The sequence below is a fragment of the Sminthopsis crassicaudata genome, chromosome 5 (genome assembly GCF_048593235.1).
Source record: "Sminthopsis crassicaudata isolate SCR6 chromosome 5, ASM4859323v1, whole genome shotgun sequence".
Classification (NCBI taxonomy): Eukaryota; Metazoa; Chordata; class Mammalia; order Dasyuromorphia; family Dasyuridae; genus Sminthopsis; species Sminthopsis crassicaudata.
The window spans coordinates 187,740,896-187,756,535 of NC_133621.1; the positions used below are offsets into that span (position 1 = coordinate 187,740,896).

Below are 15,640 nucleotides of genomic sequence, written 5' to 3' on the forward strand. Positions count from 1 at the left end.
TGATCATCCGGCAGCCATCCTGACATAAATATTTCCAGCCTTAGAAGCCACCTCGTGAGTCTGAAAGGTCCAGAGATTCTGGGTCCTCAGTTACAGCAGGAGTAATCCTCTTTCATCTGTAGAGATTCTGCATTGGAGAAGATACCCATCAAGGTGGGGGGGGGGAGGAGAGGAAAGGCCTCAAACCCTGGCCTGGCTTTTTAGAAATCATGGACCTGGAGAGAGTTGTTCAGACAGTGAAGAGCTGAGATAAATTGTGACAAATCCAATCCTAAAGACTGCTTCATGTTCTGAAGTTAAAAAATCAATCTCATGATATAACAGTAGTTAATACTTGAGGCTTAAGTTTCTGTCAATGCATGCTATTTGTGAGAACCAAATGTGTTTCCCATTTCTTTTGTGTAGGGGAAATAAATACCTCTCCCATACCTAATTTACACACTGTAACTCCACTCTAACATTTTGGTCCTCTGCGAATCCAAAGGACAACAACCAATCAACAAGAGACTACTTTTCTATTGTCCCTTTTAGGAAGACTCTAGACATGAGCCAAACCCAAAATTTAAGAAAATATTCCCTAAGAGTGTCAGGGTTGGGGCATAAAATCCAAATAGTGAAAGAAGAGACTGACTCTCTCCCTACCTTTTTTTTTTTTTTTTTTTTTTTCAGAGAAGAAGGAAGGAAAGTAACATTTATTGAGCACTTACTATGTATCATGCACAGCACTAAATATTTTATATATAGTATCTCATTTGAGTCTCAAAACCACCATGGATTGTAGATGCTGTTATAATCTTCATTTTATAAATGAGAAAAGTGAGGTAGACAGAGATTAAATGACTTGCTCAGGGTCATAGCTATTAAATGTCTGAGACTGGATTTAAATTCAGGTATTTCTGACTCCAGGTCCAGCACTATTTTAGGTAATTAGATTTCCTTGGACTGAATTCAATCCACACCACCTGTATGATCCACCCTTTAATGGAGAGGACAAAGGGGAAGCATCTCTGCCCTCTGGGTCCAACAAAGTTTTTAACTGTCAGGTACAAAATGAATTTCATGTATAATACAATTACTTATTTTCTCTTCCTCTAAAGAAATGCAATGCTCAAAGAAAAAATCACAGGTATGCATTAACAAATGCAAATATAAAATAACAACCTAGATCCAATCTATGCCCATATATTCTCCTAAAAGGTAAAGTCAAGAAGCATCTATTAAGCATTTACTATGTACCAGACATTACATTAAGTAAACTTCATGAAAATCACTTTGTGATTTTACTAAACAGGTATTTCACTTTCACTTCAGATCACCAAAGGCTGAGATGGTCCAGATTTTCTGACCAGTCAGACCCAGGATATGTTGGTAAATGTTGAACAACTATTTTGGGAGGATGTATACAGTTTTAAATTTAATCTGCATTATTAAACATTTTCCTCATCATTTCCTTAAGTCTAGAGTCTAGACAATCAGCAGAACAATAAATTAAGCTCTATTTATACAATTTGCTGATTTCTGAAATATATATGCTTACATTGGAAATTTAACAATTGGCTGGGAAGCTGGTTCCAGCTTTTTCCTGCCTTTTGTGTACTCAAGTTCAGAATGATCTTGCCTGTTTATACTCCTCTGAGAAGCAGCATAGCTTAGGGTATTATTAGTATTGGGCAGTGGGCACTGATTTAGGAACCCAAGGACTCTCAGACTTATAAGGCTGGAAATACCCATTCTTTAGGATCTTGGGATTCCTAGATTCAGGAAAGAAGCCCAAACCAGAGGAGACATCCGGGTAGTTGAGGTGCAGTCTCAGGCTTAGCTAGGCAAGCACATGTTCTCACTGCCATATGCTCAAACTGCAGGCTGCCTTACTGCCAGTGAGTGGGGGAGGAGAAAAATCCCCTTCTTATATTGTTGGCAGTCCAAGGGAGAGCTGGCAGAATCCCAAAGTGACCTGCTCCAGAGATGAGCAGAGATTTTCTCCTCTATCCTCAGAGCCTGCTAAGGAGGGAGGTTCCTCTTGGTTTAGTCACCAATCATCTTTAAGGCAAACACAGTCAATGCAACCTCAGACCCAGGAACTGACCAATCAGGAGTTGCTGTGTCATGTATGTCCTTTAGCAAGGGGCCTACTCCATGAGAAGTGCTGCAGTCCTTCTCTGTTATACTTTCTGTCCAGTCCTCAACAAATCATTCGGGGTCCTTGTCCATATCCCCCATTCAATATAATCCTCTGGGAATTTGGGAAGGCTCAATGAGCATAGTCCTTTTGAGTGCTTCCTCTAGTATCTTGTGCGAAAAGTCTTAATAAAATCCAAATGACGTTTTTCCTCCTGGATATTCTTTTCTCCTCTTCTCTGTGTGACCATTCCTTCCAAGTCTCTTTTGTTAACTCATCATCCATATCCTATCACCTAATTATGGGTATTTACCCATAGGAGAGATGTAATTCATTCCACAGACAGAAATGGAAATCTGACAAGTCGAGGATTCTCTGGACAGAATGAAATCAAAGAGTCTGGAGCTGGAAGGAATATTAGCAATGATTAGCCTAACCCCCTCTTTTTAGACATAAGTAAATCAAAGCCCAATGTGATTTTCATGTTGACCCCAATAAGAAGTAAGGTATAGCAGTGAAATTGGAACTCAGGTCTTCTGACTTAAAATTCAGTGTTTATTTTTTCCCTTTCCTGGCCACTACTCCACCACCATGTCTCACTTGGATGACAATAATCTTCAGGTAGCTCAAAGCACAAAAGTCATGAATGTTTAATATATTGTAATAATAAATGAATGCTCCTCTACCCTGAAAAAAAATTTTTTTTCATTTCCAGGAAAAACAAAAAAAAAAGATAGAGTGGATTCCTCAAGAAATGAATGGGACTCGGGCAACTTTTCTCTGATCATCAAGAAACTGGAGATAGCAGACTCAGGGGCCTATTTCTGTGAGGTAGAGAACAGGAAGCAGGAGGTCCAACTTTTGGTGTTCAAATGTGAGTAGAAGAAAAGAATTGAAAGATCACTTTCTTTCCTTCTCCCTAAATTCTGCCCATCCCTGTCTTCTCTCTCTCTTTTCCCCCATCTCCTACTAACAGAAGGCACCTTGGCAACCAATGAGACCTTTTGAAAGTTTTCATAATAATAGCTAGAATTTATATAACACTTTTAGGTTTGCAAAGCATTTTCTACACATTACATTTATTTACATATGTTACAAATGTTTACACTTGGTCCTAACAACTGTGAGGTAAGTGTTATTTATCTACACTTAAGAGATGAGGAAATCGAGGGAAACCGAGGTTGTCACATAGGTTAAGTGTCTAAGGAAAGATTTGAATTCCGGTCTTCCTGACCTGGGGTTAGAATTCTAGCATTCTATCCACTACCCCATCTGATCATTTCTCTCTTTTATCCATGGCTAAAAAAGATAGAGACATTGTGTTGAGAGGAAGAGGGAAAGGAGAATAGTAGGAACAAAGAGAGATGAAAGATAAAAGGAAAGAAGGAAGGATGGAAGAAAGAAGATAAAGGGGAAAGAAGATAGAGAAGGAGGACCTTGGGGACCCAGAAAAGTGGCATGATTGGTAGGTTTGAGAAGCTAGGTATCCTGGGAGAAACAATACTTCTGGATCTTCTGTCCCTTTTTGGGGTGTGCTTGGTGTATGTAATTTGGAGCTGCCTCCTGTCCCCTCTCCAGTGACGGCCAACCCAAGTGATTATATATTTTCTGGAAAGAACATGACTTTAACATTACATGGCTCCTCCAACCTTCCTGGATTCAAGGTGGAATGGAATGGTCCAGGAGATAAAAGTAAAAGGATCCTGAGTCAAGACAAGAAAACCTTAAACTTAATCCACATGGAGCCCAAAGAAGGAGGTATCTGGTACTGTGATGTCACTGTGAATGGCAAAACCCTGAAATTGAGCATCAAAGTCACAGTATTTGGTAAGAGAAGCAAGCCCTTTCTTTTACTCTCACCTTTTTACTACAACTTTCAAAACTTCTACTCCCTTGACTTTCAGGGCCCCCTCTTCCTTCCTACCCCTAATCTTTGTTCCCGGGGGGAAATAAGTTTTGGAATTTCAAGCTGGATATTGCTCTTCCTACTTTTTTCCCACTATCTGACACGTGAGAGACAAGGAGATGACGCAGGAGATGTTGAGGGCCATTTTAGTCTCTTCTCAGGGTCAGTGGGTGGAAAAAAGGAGAAAAAGGAAGACCTTCATTACTATTGTATTTTCTTGACTTTACAACTCAGAGAAGGATCTTATCTTTTTTCTTCAGCAACACCACACCCCCTTTCCCATTCCTTACTTATTCTACTCAAAGTAAATGGATTTTGTTGTTTTAATAATTTGTTTTGTTTAATAATTTAACAATCTAATAAGCATTTAATAATTTTATCTAATAATTATTTTTTTTTATTTTTGACATCTTGAACTCAAAGGAGGAAGAAATTCTATCTATGGATGCAAATTGACAATTTAAAATATTGGGTACTTGCTTGATTTGCTAAAAAGTTAGATGACTTGCCCACAGTCACAAACACCTAGTTTGTGCAAGAAGATGGATTCAATTTTACTGGCATAAAAAAAAATTTAGTGAATACCTATTATTGAATATTGATTAAGTTGACCCTTTTGAAATAAGGCAAGGTTCCTTAAAATAAATGAGACTTGAGCTGGAGGAAAGTCTAGAACTTTGAGGAATATGAAGGACATTCTGGGCAGAGGGACTAAAATAAGCAAGACAACAGAAATGTGCATGGCATTTGGGAAGAAGGATAACTAAATCACTTTGGCTACAGTGGAAGGGTTCATGACCGGGAGTAGTGCAAAGGGATGCATGAATATAATCATGTTGTTTTTTTAATGCATAGGCAGCTTTTGGAAGACTTAGAATACAAGGCTGTTTGGATTTATTTCTATTCTCCTCTCCCTTTCCTTTACTTCCACTCCCTTTCTCTAATCCTACCCTTCCTGTCTCTATCACCATCTACAGGTTTCACATCACCATTCCAGACCATCTATAAGATGACAGGCAAAACTGTCCAATTCTCCTTTCCTCTGAATCTAAATGAGCAGGAGCTGAACAAGGAGGATCCCAAAGGAGAATTGACATGGCAGGTGGAAGGTGTTGCCTCTCCCCGACAGCCAGCCAAGTATTCATGGAAGGATAAGACTTTGACAGCCGAAAATGGGATTCCAAATTTCAGACTGGAGAATTCTAATCTCCCAATCACATTCACTCTTTCCCCTGTCTTGCCCCAGCATGCTGGCTCAGGAGTCTTCCTACTAAAGTTTTCTTCGGCAGACCTGAAACAGAAGGTCAACCTTGTGGTAATGAGAGGTGAGCAAGTGAGGGCTGAGCACATATTTTCTTCCTTATGAATATCACAGAGCTGGTCCTCTCCAGAGTCAGCATGAAGGGGAAAAAGAGAGCCTGAGGGCCTAATTGTCTAGCCTTGCCTAGTAAATTTCCTCCATACCACTCTCTAGACTCCAGGAACTAAGGTGTCCTCTTATTTCTCAGTCTCAACTGGTTTGGGATTTGTCTTCATTTATCATCTCCAAAAAGCCCAGAATTCAGAGTCAGAATCTTTTAGTCCTGGATTTTAATTTCAATTTTCAATCTTGCTGTGTGAAATTGGGCAAATTCTTCTCTCTCTTTCTCTCTCTCTCTCTCTCTCTCTCTCTCTCTCTCTCTCTCTCTCTCTCTCTCTCTCTCTCTCCTTCTCTCTCTCTCTCTCTCTCTCTCTCTCTCTCTCTCTCTCTCTCTCTCTCTCTCTCCTTCTCTCTCTCTCCCTCCTTCTCTCTCTCTCTCTCTCTCTCTCTCTCTCACTCTCTCTCTCTCTCTCTCTCTCCTTCTCTCTCTCTCCCTCCTTCTCTCTCTCTCTCTCTCTCTCTCTCTCTCTCTCTCTCTCTCTCTCTCTCTCTCTGTGTTTCTGTCTCTCTCTCTCTGTTTCTGTCTCTCTCTCTCTCTGTTTCTGTCTCTCTCTCTCTATTTCTGTCTCTCTCTCTTTCTGTTTCTGTCTCTCTCTCAGTCTCTCTCTAACTCTGTCTCTATGTCTCTTTCTCTTTGTGTGTCTCTATCTCTGTCTCTCTCTTTCTGTCTCAGTTTTCTTTATCTGTCAAATGGGGATATCTTCCCCCAGAGCCACCTTATTTAGCTGTTTTAAGGAGAAAATGCATCAATACAATTTCAAAGAGCTTTGAAAGTTATATAGTGCTACATACATGTAGACACTGTTGTTTTCACTATTATCCTATCTCTATCTTATTGAAGAGGGAGTATGAACCCACTCTCTAATCCAAGTCCTCAGTTTCTGTCTCTTGCTCTCTTCAGCTATGTCCCTGGAATCACCACATAAGCAATTGTGCTGTGATGTGCTAGGCCCCATAATCCCTGGGCTGAAGCTGAGATGGGTGCTAGAAAATCAGACAGAAATAAACCTGGATGTTTCAGAGAAGCAAAGGGAGCTGAAGGTGAACAAACCAGAGTCTGGGACATGGGAATGCCAATTGTTCAACCAAGATGAGAAACTACTTAATTCAGATTCCTTCAAATTGAGTAAGAAACCGGTTCCCTTCCCCTCTCTCTCCCTGGTGCCCCTGTCTCAATGGCTCAGTTTTCACAAGAATACATGGAGCAATCCCACTCAGCCATGCTCACCTCCCACCATCTTACCACTAAAGCAACTACTACTTCTCTGGAAGTCTCAGCTAACTCCTTCCTGCTGGGACCCAAGAATCCCATTTCCCAGTCTGCTACTCTGTGCTCCATCTTTCTACCTGCCCTCTTTCCTGAATCCTTCTTTCTTGGTGTTCAAGACTATGGACTAGAAGGTGAGAGGGCTTCTGGGTATGTCTCTTCTCCAGCAGCAAAACAGAAGTGGAATCTCCCCATTTATCTGGGCATCGGACTGGGTGCAGGAGCAAGCCTGCTGCTTCTCTTTGGGCTCTCTACCTTCTGTTATGTCAGACGAAGACACAGGCTGGTGAGTAAACTTCTCCTCTCCACTTTACTCCAGATTTTCACCACTTTCCTAACATATTCATACATCCAGTTGTCTTAACCTACCATGGTCAAACTATAGAACCCATGGAATCACAGATTCCTAGAACATTGAAGCAGGAATGGACCTATTGGGTCATCCAGAGAAAATTATTTACCTTCTCTGGACCTCAATTTTTCCACCTATACAATAAGGTGGATTGAAATACCTGCCCTTAAGAGCTCACATCTAGTTCTAAATCTATCAACCAAATTTTTTCACTTAAATGGATGAGGAATATGAAAACCTAAAAGGTAAAGGGGCTTTGCATTGGAAGCTTAGGAATGAATACTTTTATCTTACAAAATTTATAATTGCCTTCATGTTCCTTACTCCTGCCTCCTACTTCCTTCTTCCCCCACATCCCAATGTCCTAGATCCAAGCTAGACAGGGAAGAAGTAACAGCAAGCTTATTCTGGGACAGATTGCCTTGGCAATAGTAACTCCTGTAGCCTGAAACCTCCCCCTTATATCCTTACTCTCCACTCAATCGATCTCGGTCTCATGGATCCAAGTCCTTCATGCCTCTCTCTCCTTTTCCTATTCTTCCTGGACAGCGCCGAGCAGAGCGGATGTCTCAGATCAGGAGACTCCTGAGTGAGAAAAAGACCTGCCAGTGTTCCCAGTAAGTTACAAAAGAGAGAAGAAGGTTCTGAAGTAAGAATGAAGATGGAGCCGGGATTGAGGGATTTTTAGGGTTTAGGGTAAGAAACATGGCCAGAATGCAAGAGAGGATGGGCAGATGAAGGCAAGAGATGATCCTAGGGGAGAGGGGACTAAGAAGCAAGAAGGGATATGAGATTCACAGAGAAGAGACTCCAGAATATTGGGAGGAGACGGGGATGGGCGTGGGAAGAGATGTGTATGTAGCAGAAAGAGGGAAAAAAGGACAGAACTTTCTGAATTGTCCTTAAACCATCTTTATTTCTTTTTTTTTTCTCTCTCTCTAGTCATTTTTAGAAAAACTGTAGCCTGAACAGTTGAACAAGGAAGGCTTGCCCGATTTGTGAAAAATCCTCCATCCCTGCCTCAGCCTACTGGGAAGAGCAGGGAAGGTGAATGTAGGAGGACTGAGACATTTTGGCTCCCTTGTCCTTCCTAACCTGCCTTGTAATAATCCTGGACATTGTCAGTAGGACGTGCTCCTTATTCTGCTGTGCCATGATGCAGCCACAAGACTCTGCAGGTCATTTCATCTAGCCTTTGGGCAGGGGGCAGGATGGTACTTCATTCAATCCAGACACTGAGAACAGGATGTCTCTGGTTTATATTTTTCAGCTTTATACCCTGCAGTCAGAAATGTTCTTAGTCTACACTTACTCTCTCCTGCCACTATGCCTTGCTCTATCTAGTAGCCAAAACAAACTTGTGGGTGTGTAATTAGGTGTCTCTATCTTCATTTCACCCTATCTAAAAGCTTACTAAATATTCATCCTTTTGGTAAGCTCCTTGACAAAAAGGATTGTTAATTGCCTCTTTTTGTATCCCCAGCAATTAAGCACTGTGCCTGGCACATAACAGGCATTCAATAAATGTTTTTGATTGATTTGACGAATTGTTTTCCCTCTTCCCTCATGATCTTGGGACCTCCATCAACCTTTTATTGAGTGGTTTCTCTCTTTCTCCTTTTGATGTTCCAGATTATGAATGCCAGTAGGGGCCTAGAGAAAGAATTATGTTTGTAAACTTGTGAAGAGGTCTGGGTTGGATACCTTTATTTCTAGATACTTGGTTATACTTGATTCTGGGCTGCAATTCTCCATATTTCACCCAGCCCTTTTGCTCCTTCAATTCCTTAAATCTTATCAGGGTTCTAGAATGTGGGGGCTAGAAATCAATCTCTTTCTAGATTGGTTTTTCCCCCATGCCTCCTAGCCTTTGTTCCCATCTTAATCTCTCTCTCTCAACCTCTTCATATATCCCTTCTCTTCTTTCGGTCTGTCTCATTTAAGGGGCCTACTTAGGAGTGACTCAGGGTAGGACCCCCTACTTTTCCATGGAATATCATTTCCCTTTTCTTTTGAGTTGATGAAAAAATGAATAAACAATACAAAAAGAATGATTTTCATCTGATTTTGTTTCTAGCTGAATCTTTCCTGAGGGCTTTGTCAGAGGACCGGGTTTCTGCTAGGGTCAGAGTTAGGGAACAAGCACAGGGAGCTCTACCTGAAGAAAAGGCTTCTAGCCCCTCAGAGGTCAGGAAAAGTGGTCTGGATCCTGGAGAAGAAAAAGATTCTTAGATTGGCTAAAGTAGTGGGACACTGATGAAGATTCCCCAGGGAATCCACAGTTCATGTAAGATCCTTTCAGCTTCCTAAGGAGTGAGAACTGTCCATTAACTCTATCTTTTACTTATTAATAATGGTAATTCTTCAATAATTCAATGGATTTGATCTCATCAATTGGAGTACTCCTTTCAGTGCAATAGACCAAGGTTCAATCACACCTTTCTTGTTCATGTCCTTTAATAAATCAGCCAGAGATACCTAAAGTCCTGAAATTCTTCCTCCAGATCTTCTGCTATTCTGAAAGGACCAGTGCATTGCCCAGGTTTTTCATATAATCCTTTCTTCTTGATACAAATGACCAGCTCATTTCCTTTTCTTATCTATTTTCTAAATGATATCTTTCATATAACTTCTTGTACAGAAGTCATTGTTGGTTATAGTTTGTAGCCTACTTATACCCATTATTGCTTTTGGACTATTTGAAATTTTTAGGTTTTGGATATAATAGTATTTCAGGATTTGAGGCCACATAGAATTATATAGAATACTTGAAAAACCACATAGATTGTCCCATAATATAAAGTATTATTCTGGTGCCTAATAAAGATATGGAGGCAGCCCTTAGTTCTTGAAGATTAATGCCAGGGAATCAGAAACTTTGCCAATTCCTACCAGATTGGAAGTTCTTTGAGTAAGGTTCTAAAAAACGGTCTGTTTTATGAGGACCAATCTATCTCAGTATAGAGAGGCACACTACCAGTTATTCTTTATTTGGTAATGAATTTTCCATGATGGTAAACCATGAAACAAAGAAAAAATTTAAATATGGCCCTCAATCCTCTGCTGGTCTCTTTCTCTTCTCAATGGTGGTAGAAAAATGGTGAAGAAAGGAATATGAAGTACTAAGAAGAATTTATACTCTAGAACATCTATATTTCAAATATATATCACTTTTTTCTGACCACCTTGTAAGCATTGGCCTTGTGTGAGTTCTTCATAAGATAATTTTGAGCATTTAGGGTGGCTTCTCTAACTTTGTATATTTTGTGTTTCTTTGGAGCTAATTCATTTCTACTTTGCTCAGAGCACAGCACTTTCTCTGATGAGAGTACACCATATTAGGTAGGCCTGAACCAAAGTTTCCCATGTCATACAATCAATTCTAAAATTTTTAAGAGAGACCTTGAGGGTGCCATTGTATCATTTTTTTCTGATCACCTTGTGAACACTTGCCCTATATGAGTTCTTTATAAAGTAATCTTTTTGGCAAGCGTACATTTGGCATTTGAACAATGTGGCCAGCCCAACAAGAGTGGTATTGCACTTTCCTTCGGAACCTCCCAAATACTGAGCTCTTTTAAGATATCTCTTAAGATACCTTTCAAAGGAAGCACGAGATGCACAAAATTAAAGAACCTGCCTCATAGTTCCTATGGACTATTTATGTCCAATCTGTGGCAGAGCATTCCGAGCTTATATTAGTCTAATCAGCTACAGTTGGGCAAACTGTAACTCAACTCAACTCTAACATAGTGATGTCATTTTGGTCCTCTTCGAGAACAAAGGACAATAGCCAACCAAATTTCAAATAAACTGTCAGAACACTAAATATGAGATTCTTATCCAATGACATGCTGCGGACATAATGTTGGAGGAAATTATATATTTATATGACATCCTTGATACAAATGGCACTACAAATGGAATCAGTGGAAAGAAAGAAGATGAAGTTCACATGAAATACCTATCGAATATTCATAGGTATTCATTGAAGAAGCAAGAAATGAGTATTGCCATACATTCAAAGGCACAAGAAACCTCATTTCATGAGATATTTTTAATCACATATTATAGTACCAATTATTCATATTTGCAAAAAGACCACCAAGAAAATAATTACAGTTTATGTACCAACACTGATTGAAAAGAACCTTCAAAGAACAATTTTCAGATGGTAAAATTAATGCTATTTAGAGTTATATGAAAAAATGCTCTAAATCACTATTGATTAGACAAACGTAAATTAAAACAACTCTGAGGTACCACCTCACACCTCTCAGATTGGCTAAGATGATGGGAAAGGATAATGATAAATGTTGGAGGGCATGTGGGAAAACTGGGACACTAAGGCATTGTTGATGGAGTTGTGAAATGATCCAAACATTCTGAACAACAATCTGGAACTATGTCCAAGGGGCAATAAAACTGTGCATATCCTTTGACCCAGTAATATCTCTATGATCTTATATTCCAAAGAGATCTTAAAGGAGGGAAAAGGATCCACATGTACAAAAATATTTGTAGCAGCTCTTTTTGTAGTAGCAAAGAATTAGAAAAGAAGTGGATGTCCATTAATTGGGGAATGGCTCAACAAGTTGTGGTATATGAAGGTAATGGAATATTATTGTTCAATAAAAAATGATGAATGAGCTGATTATAGAAAGGCCTGGAAAGATTTACATGAACTGATGCTGAGGGAAACAAGCAGAACCAAGAATGCATTGTATGTATTAACAGCACAAATGTGCGATGATCAACTATGAAAGATTTAGTTCTTCTCACTAATTCGGTAATCCAAAGGATTCCCAATAGACTGGACAGAAAATGTCATCTGCAACCAGAGGAAGAACTAAGGAGACTGAATGTAAATCAACACATGCTATGTTCACTTCTTTTTTCTGTTTTTTTTTTTCTCCCATGGATTTTCCCATTTGTTCTGATTTTTCTCTCCCAACAGAATTCATACAATGTGTGTTAAAAAATAAATAAACTTAAAAAAAAAAAAGAAAAGAAAAGAACCTGATGTAACGCTATAGTTTAAATCAACATGATCCAAAGGAGGGGAAAGGTGAGGATGGATAGAAATATGAGAAAGGAAAAAATAATGAGAGACACCAACGACTTGTAACTTCCAATGCAGTACTCATGCCTTTATAGACAACAATATGTATGTCTAAGATAGACAGTACAGATGGATGATATGATGGACAAGAAATGAACAAAAAGAAGACAGGCTGAATTGCCTTAGGCAAAATGCAAATTCTCTTTAAAGACCCAAAGTTTCTGATGAAAGTAAAGATTCATATTTTTAATACCAGCATTCTGCTGGAGTTGCTGTATATCATTGAAAGCTAAAATATAATAATCTATATAGAATATCACACAGGTGGCAATGGAAAGGCACACAATTGGTATGGATGGGCTGAAACAATATTCTATTTTTTTTTGAAACAATATTCTAACAGATAAGAGCTTCTTTCATGGAAGTTTGGTTCATTGAAGTCCCCAGGAGATAAATGCATGAGTTCCCATGTAAGTAGCTGCTCCTAAGATTTCCCAATTATATCCTACATGAAGCTTACCTTTCGAGCTTCCTTTTAGCTTTAGGGACCATCAATGTTAAATCTAGAGATATAAATTATAATTTACATTTATGTGCTCTCCAACTTATGTGCAGAATCAATGAGTGAATAAATGAATAAGACATTTGTAAAGTACTTAATATGTATAAAGCACTGTAGGATACAAATACCGTGTTTCCCCGATAATAAGACACTGTCTTATTATTTTTTTGGGACTAAAAAACACCAGAGGGCTTATTTTCAGGGGAGGGCTTATTTTATCCTCCATCATGCCCCTTTTATCCTCCATCATGCCCATTTTAGCCTCCATCATGCCCCTTTTATCCTCCATCATGCCCATTTTAGCCTCCATCATGCCCCTTTTAGCCTCCATCATGCCCCCTGAGTGCTTATTTTATTCTCCATCGCTTACTGAACTTACCGAGTTTTTAGATGGTCCTGTCTCAGCTCTACTCCGCGGCGCTGCTCTCAGTAGCGCCAGCAAGCAAATCACCAGGGAAGAAGAGGATGACGCGCTCACTGCTGCAGCTCTGATTGGATGCAGCTCGGAGCGCAACATGCGTTTCACCCGGGAGGGGAGGGCGGCGCTGCTTACTGAAGGTACCGCTACGCAGCATATAGCGCAGGGGATCACCATGATGACCGTTTTCATAGTAAGTTCGATAGGGCTTATTTTCGGGGGAGGGCTTATTTTAGCGGAATATTAAAGAGTATGTGGGTGTCTTATTTTCAGGATAGGTCTTATTATCGGGGAAACACGGTAGAAAATCAAAAGCCCCTGCTCTCAAGGAGTTCATTCTAGTGCGTTTAATAAGACATACAGACAGTCTTAGCTATAAGTCAGATGGAAAAGTCCCATAGTTCTTAGGGTACAGAACAAAGCAGATGGTTATTCGACATCTCTAATGTCATTTCCACTGATAAAATATCAGTTTCTGATGCTGAATTATTTGATAGTACTAAGGGCTTTGATGACAAAGCCCTTTCTGGGTCTTCAGTAGTGTGGCTCTGCACTTGTAGGAGTAACTTGGAATCAACTAGATGATGTAATTTTTGTACATCTCTCTTAATGATGGAAAACTGAAACAGGATTCCCATGTCCACCCATCTTTCTCTATTTCATTTAAAAGATCAGAGACTGCTTCCCAAATTAATCTCCACAAATTAATCACACAATATTTTTGCCAGATTTTTGCCTTTACCAGGTATATGGACATAAGTAAAAGAGTGCCATCAGGAAACAAACAGCATAAGCAGTGGCCACTTAACTAGAGGGACAAAAGAGATTACAGTGTCTCCCTCTATCTCCTCCTCTCCAAAGTAAGCAGAAAAGAAGGTAGGGCAATAGCAGACATTCCATAGTTCATTTGGGAATTAGATGAAGTTTTGCCCTTTAGAAGGAATCCAGAAAAACTATAACACTGAGGCAATTACAACAGTTCAAATCTCATCAAGATGATAGTTAGCTTGTGTCAATCTGATTATATCCCATCAGTTTCAATTGCTGCCTTCCTGCCACAGCCCTTACATGAAACCCAGAAGAATACAGAGAGAGATACATCTAGAGATCATCTGTGCACATTTGACTCTCTATCCTTTATCCACATGGAATCATTTTCAGCTTTTCTTTCCCAGAAGTTGTGATGCTATGTCAAACCATCATCAAACTGGTGAATTCTGGGATAGAATTTGGCCATTTTTCAGAACTTTGAAATTTCTGTGGGCAATAGCATGGGAGCTGAAGAGTTACATACCAGTGAAGAATGTTGAAGAGCAATGGAACTAAAAGATGTCATCATGGGATTGTATGATAGAAAGAGATGAACTAGTCACATGGCAAGAGTGACAGATGAAAGGTGGCCATCCAAAGTGCTCTACTGGTACCCTAGAAATAGCAGAAGAAATCAAGGGAGGCCTTTAGTATGTTGAGTAAACTATTTCTGGTAAACTTATATGAGGACATAGACAAATATCCATAGGCAGGACTGGATAGGTTTTAGTCTGCATTGCAGATATGAACTCCCCACCCATTTTGGTAGGATCATGGCAGCATTAATTATCTGTGATGACAAAAACCTGGGCACAATGATTGGTAAATGACTGAACAAACTGGTATGGGAATGCAAAGGAATATGATAATCAGGCTAGGAAGGAAAATTATGATTAATGGAAATCTGGGAAGATTTGTATGATGTGATGAAGACAAAACTAAAAAAACCAAAACCAAACCAAAACAAAGTATACATAATCTCTACACCAATGTAAATAAAGTCCTCCAGTGAATTTTAGGGGAAATTATTACATGAGGACTTGGGGAGTGAGGGAGGGGAAGAGTGTATCAGCAGATTGTTTCAAAGAAATTGAGAACAGGAATATAGTAACAGAAAATGGAGAAGCGACAAAACTTTAGTCAAATAAAATGATCAAGATTAGTACCTCGTTGTCAAAGTTAGAGGATTTTTCTATTAACAATTGAAAAAATAATTGGAAAGTTCTTTGTAAGATAGTTGATATATCTATAAATGTTGAAATATCCAAACAGAATATTTAAAAAAAAAAAAAAAAAGGTAAGGAATAGTTTGGGACTGTTCAGTCATTTCAAGCATGTCCCAACTCTTTAGGATCCCATTTAGGATTTTCTTGGCAAAGATACTGGAGTGGGTTGCCCTTTCTTTCCCCTCATGTTACAGACTAGGAAACTGAGACCAACAAGGTTAAATAACTTCCCCAGAATCACAGTTGAATTTGAACTCAGGTCTTCCTGACTCCATCTATACTCTATCCACCACCTAGCTGCCCAGTTTGGAATTACATGGTACAATTTTCTGATAAATAATAGTAATGAATAACAATAATTTACATGATTCGCTTCACTAGAAGTGACTTCATTTTAAAGATATGAGTGCTGAAACTAGAGAGGGATGAATACTAATAATTAATAATTTACATGATAAAATCCATTAAACCCCTGGAAGTAATCTCATTTTTTTTTTT

At 39.2% G+C, this 15,640-nt stretch overlaps 1 protein-coding gene and 1 long non-coding RNA gene across 4 annotated transcripts in view; one reads left to right on the forward strand and one right to left on the reverse strand.

The window, feature by feature from the left end:
- CD4 (CD4 molecule) overlaps positions 1–9,112 on the forward strand; it is a 34,174-nt gene extending 25,062 nt beyond the window's left edge. For all 3 annotated transcript variants that reach the window (XM_074269061.1, XM_074269063.1, XM_074269062.1), the window contains exons 4-10: positions 2,835–2,993; positions 3,698–3,946; positions 5,003–5,350; positions 6,347–6,571; positions 6,880–6,998; positions 7,614–7,681; positions 8,007–9,112. In XM_074269061.1, the coding sequence (XP_074125162.1) occupies positions 2,835–2,993; positions 3,698–3,946; positions 5,003–5,350; positions 6,347–6,571; positions 6,880–6,998; positions 7,614–7,681; positions 8,007–8,016 (1,178 nt within the window). In that variant the 3' untranslated portion in view covers positions 8,017–9,112. The remainder of the gene's footprint in view (positions 1–2,834; positions 2,994–3,697; positions 3,947–5,002; positions 5,351–6,346; positions 6,572–6,879; positions 6,999–7,613; positions 7,682–8,006) is intronic.
- Positions 1–15,640, reverse strand: part of LOC141543596 (uncharacterized) — a 48,517-nt gene that overhangs the window by 29,483 nt on the left and 3,394 nt on the right. The window contains exon 2 of the long non-coding RNA XR_012482475.1: positions 14,401–14,531. This is a non-coding gene — a long non-coding RNA (uncharacterized LOC141543596). The remainder of the gene's footprint in view (positions 1–14,400; positions 14,532–15,640) is intronic.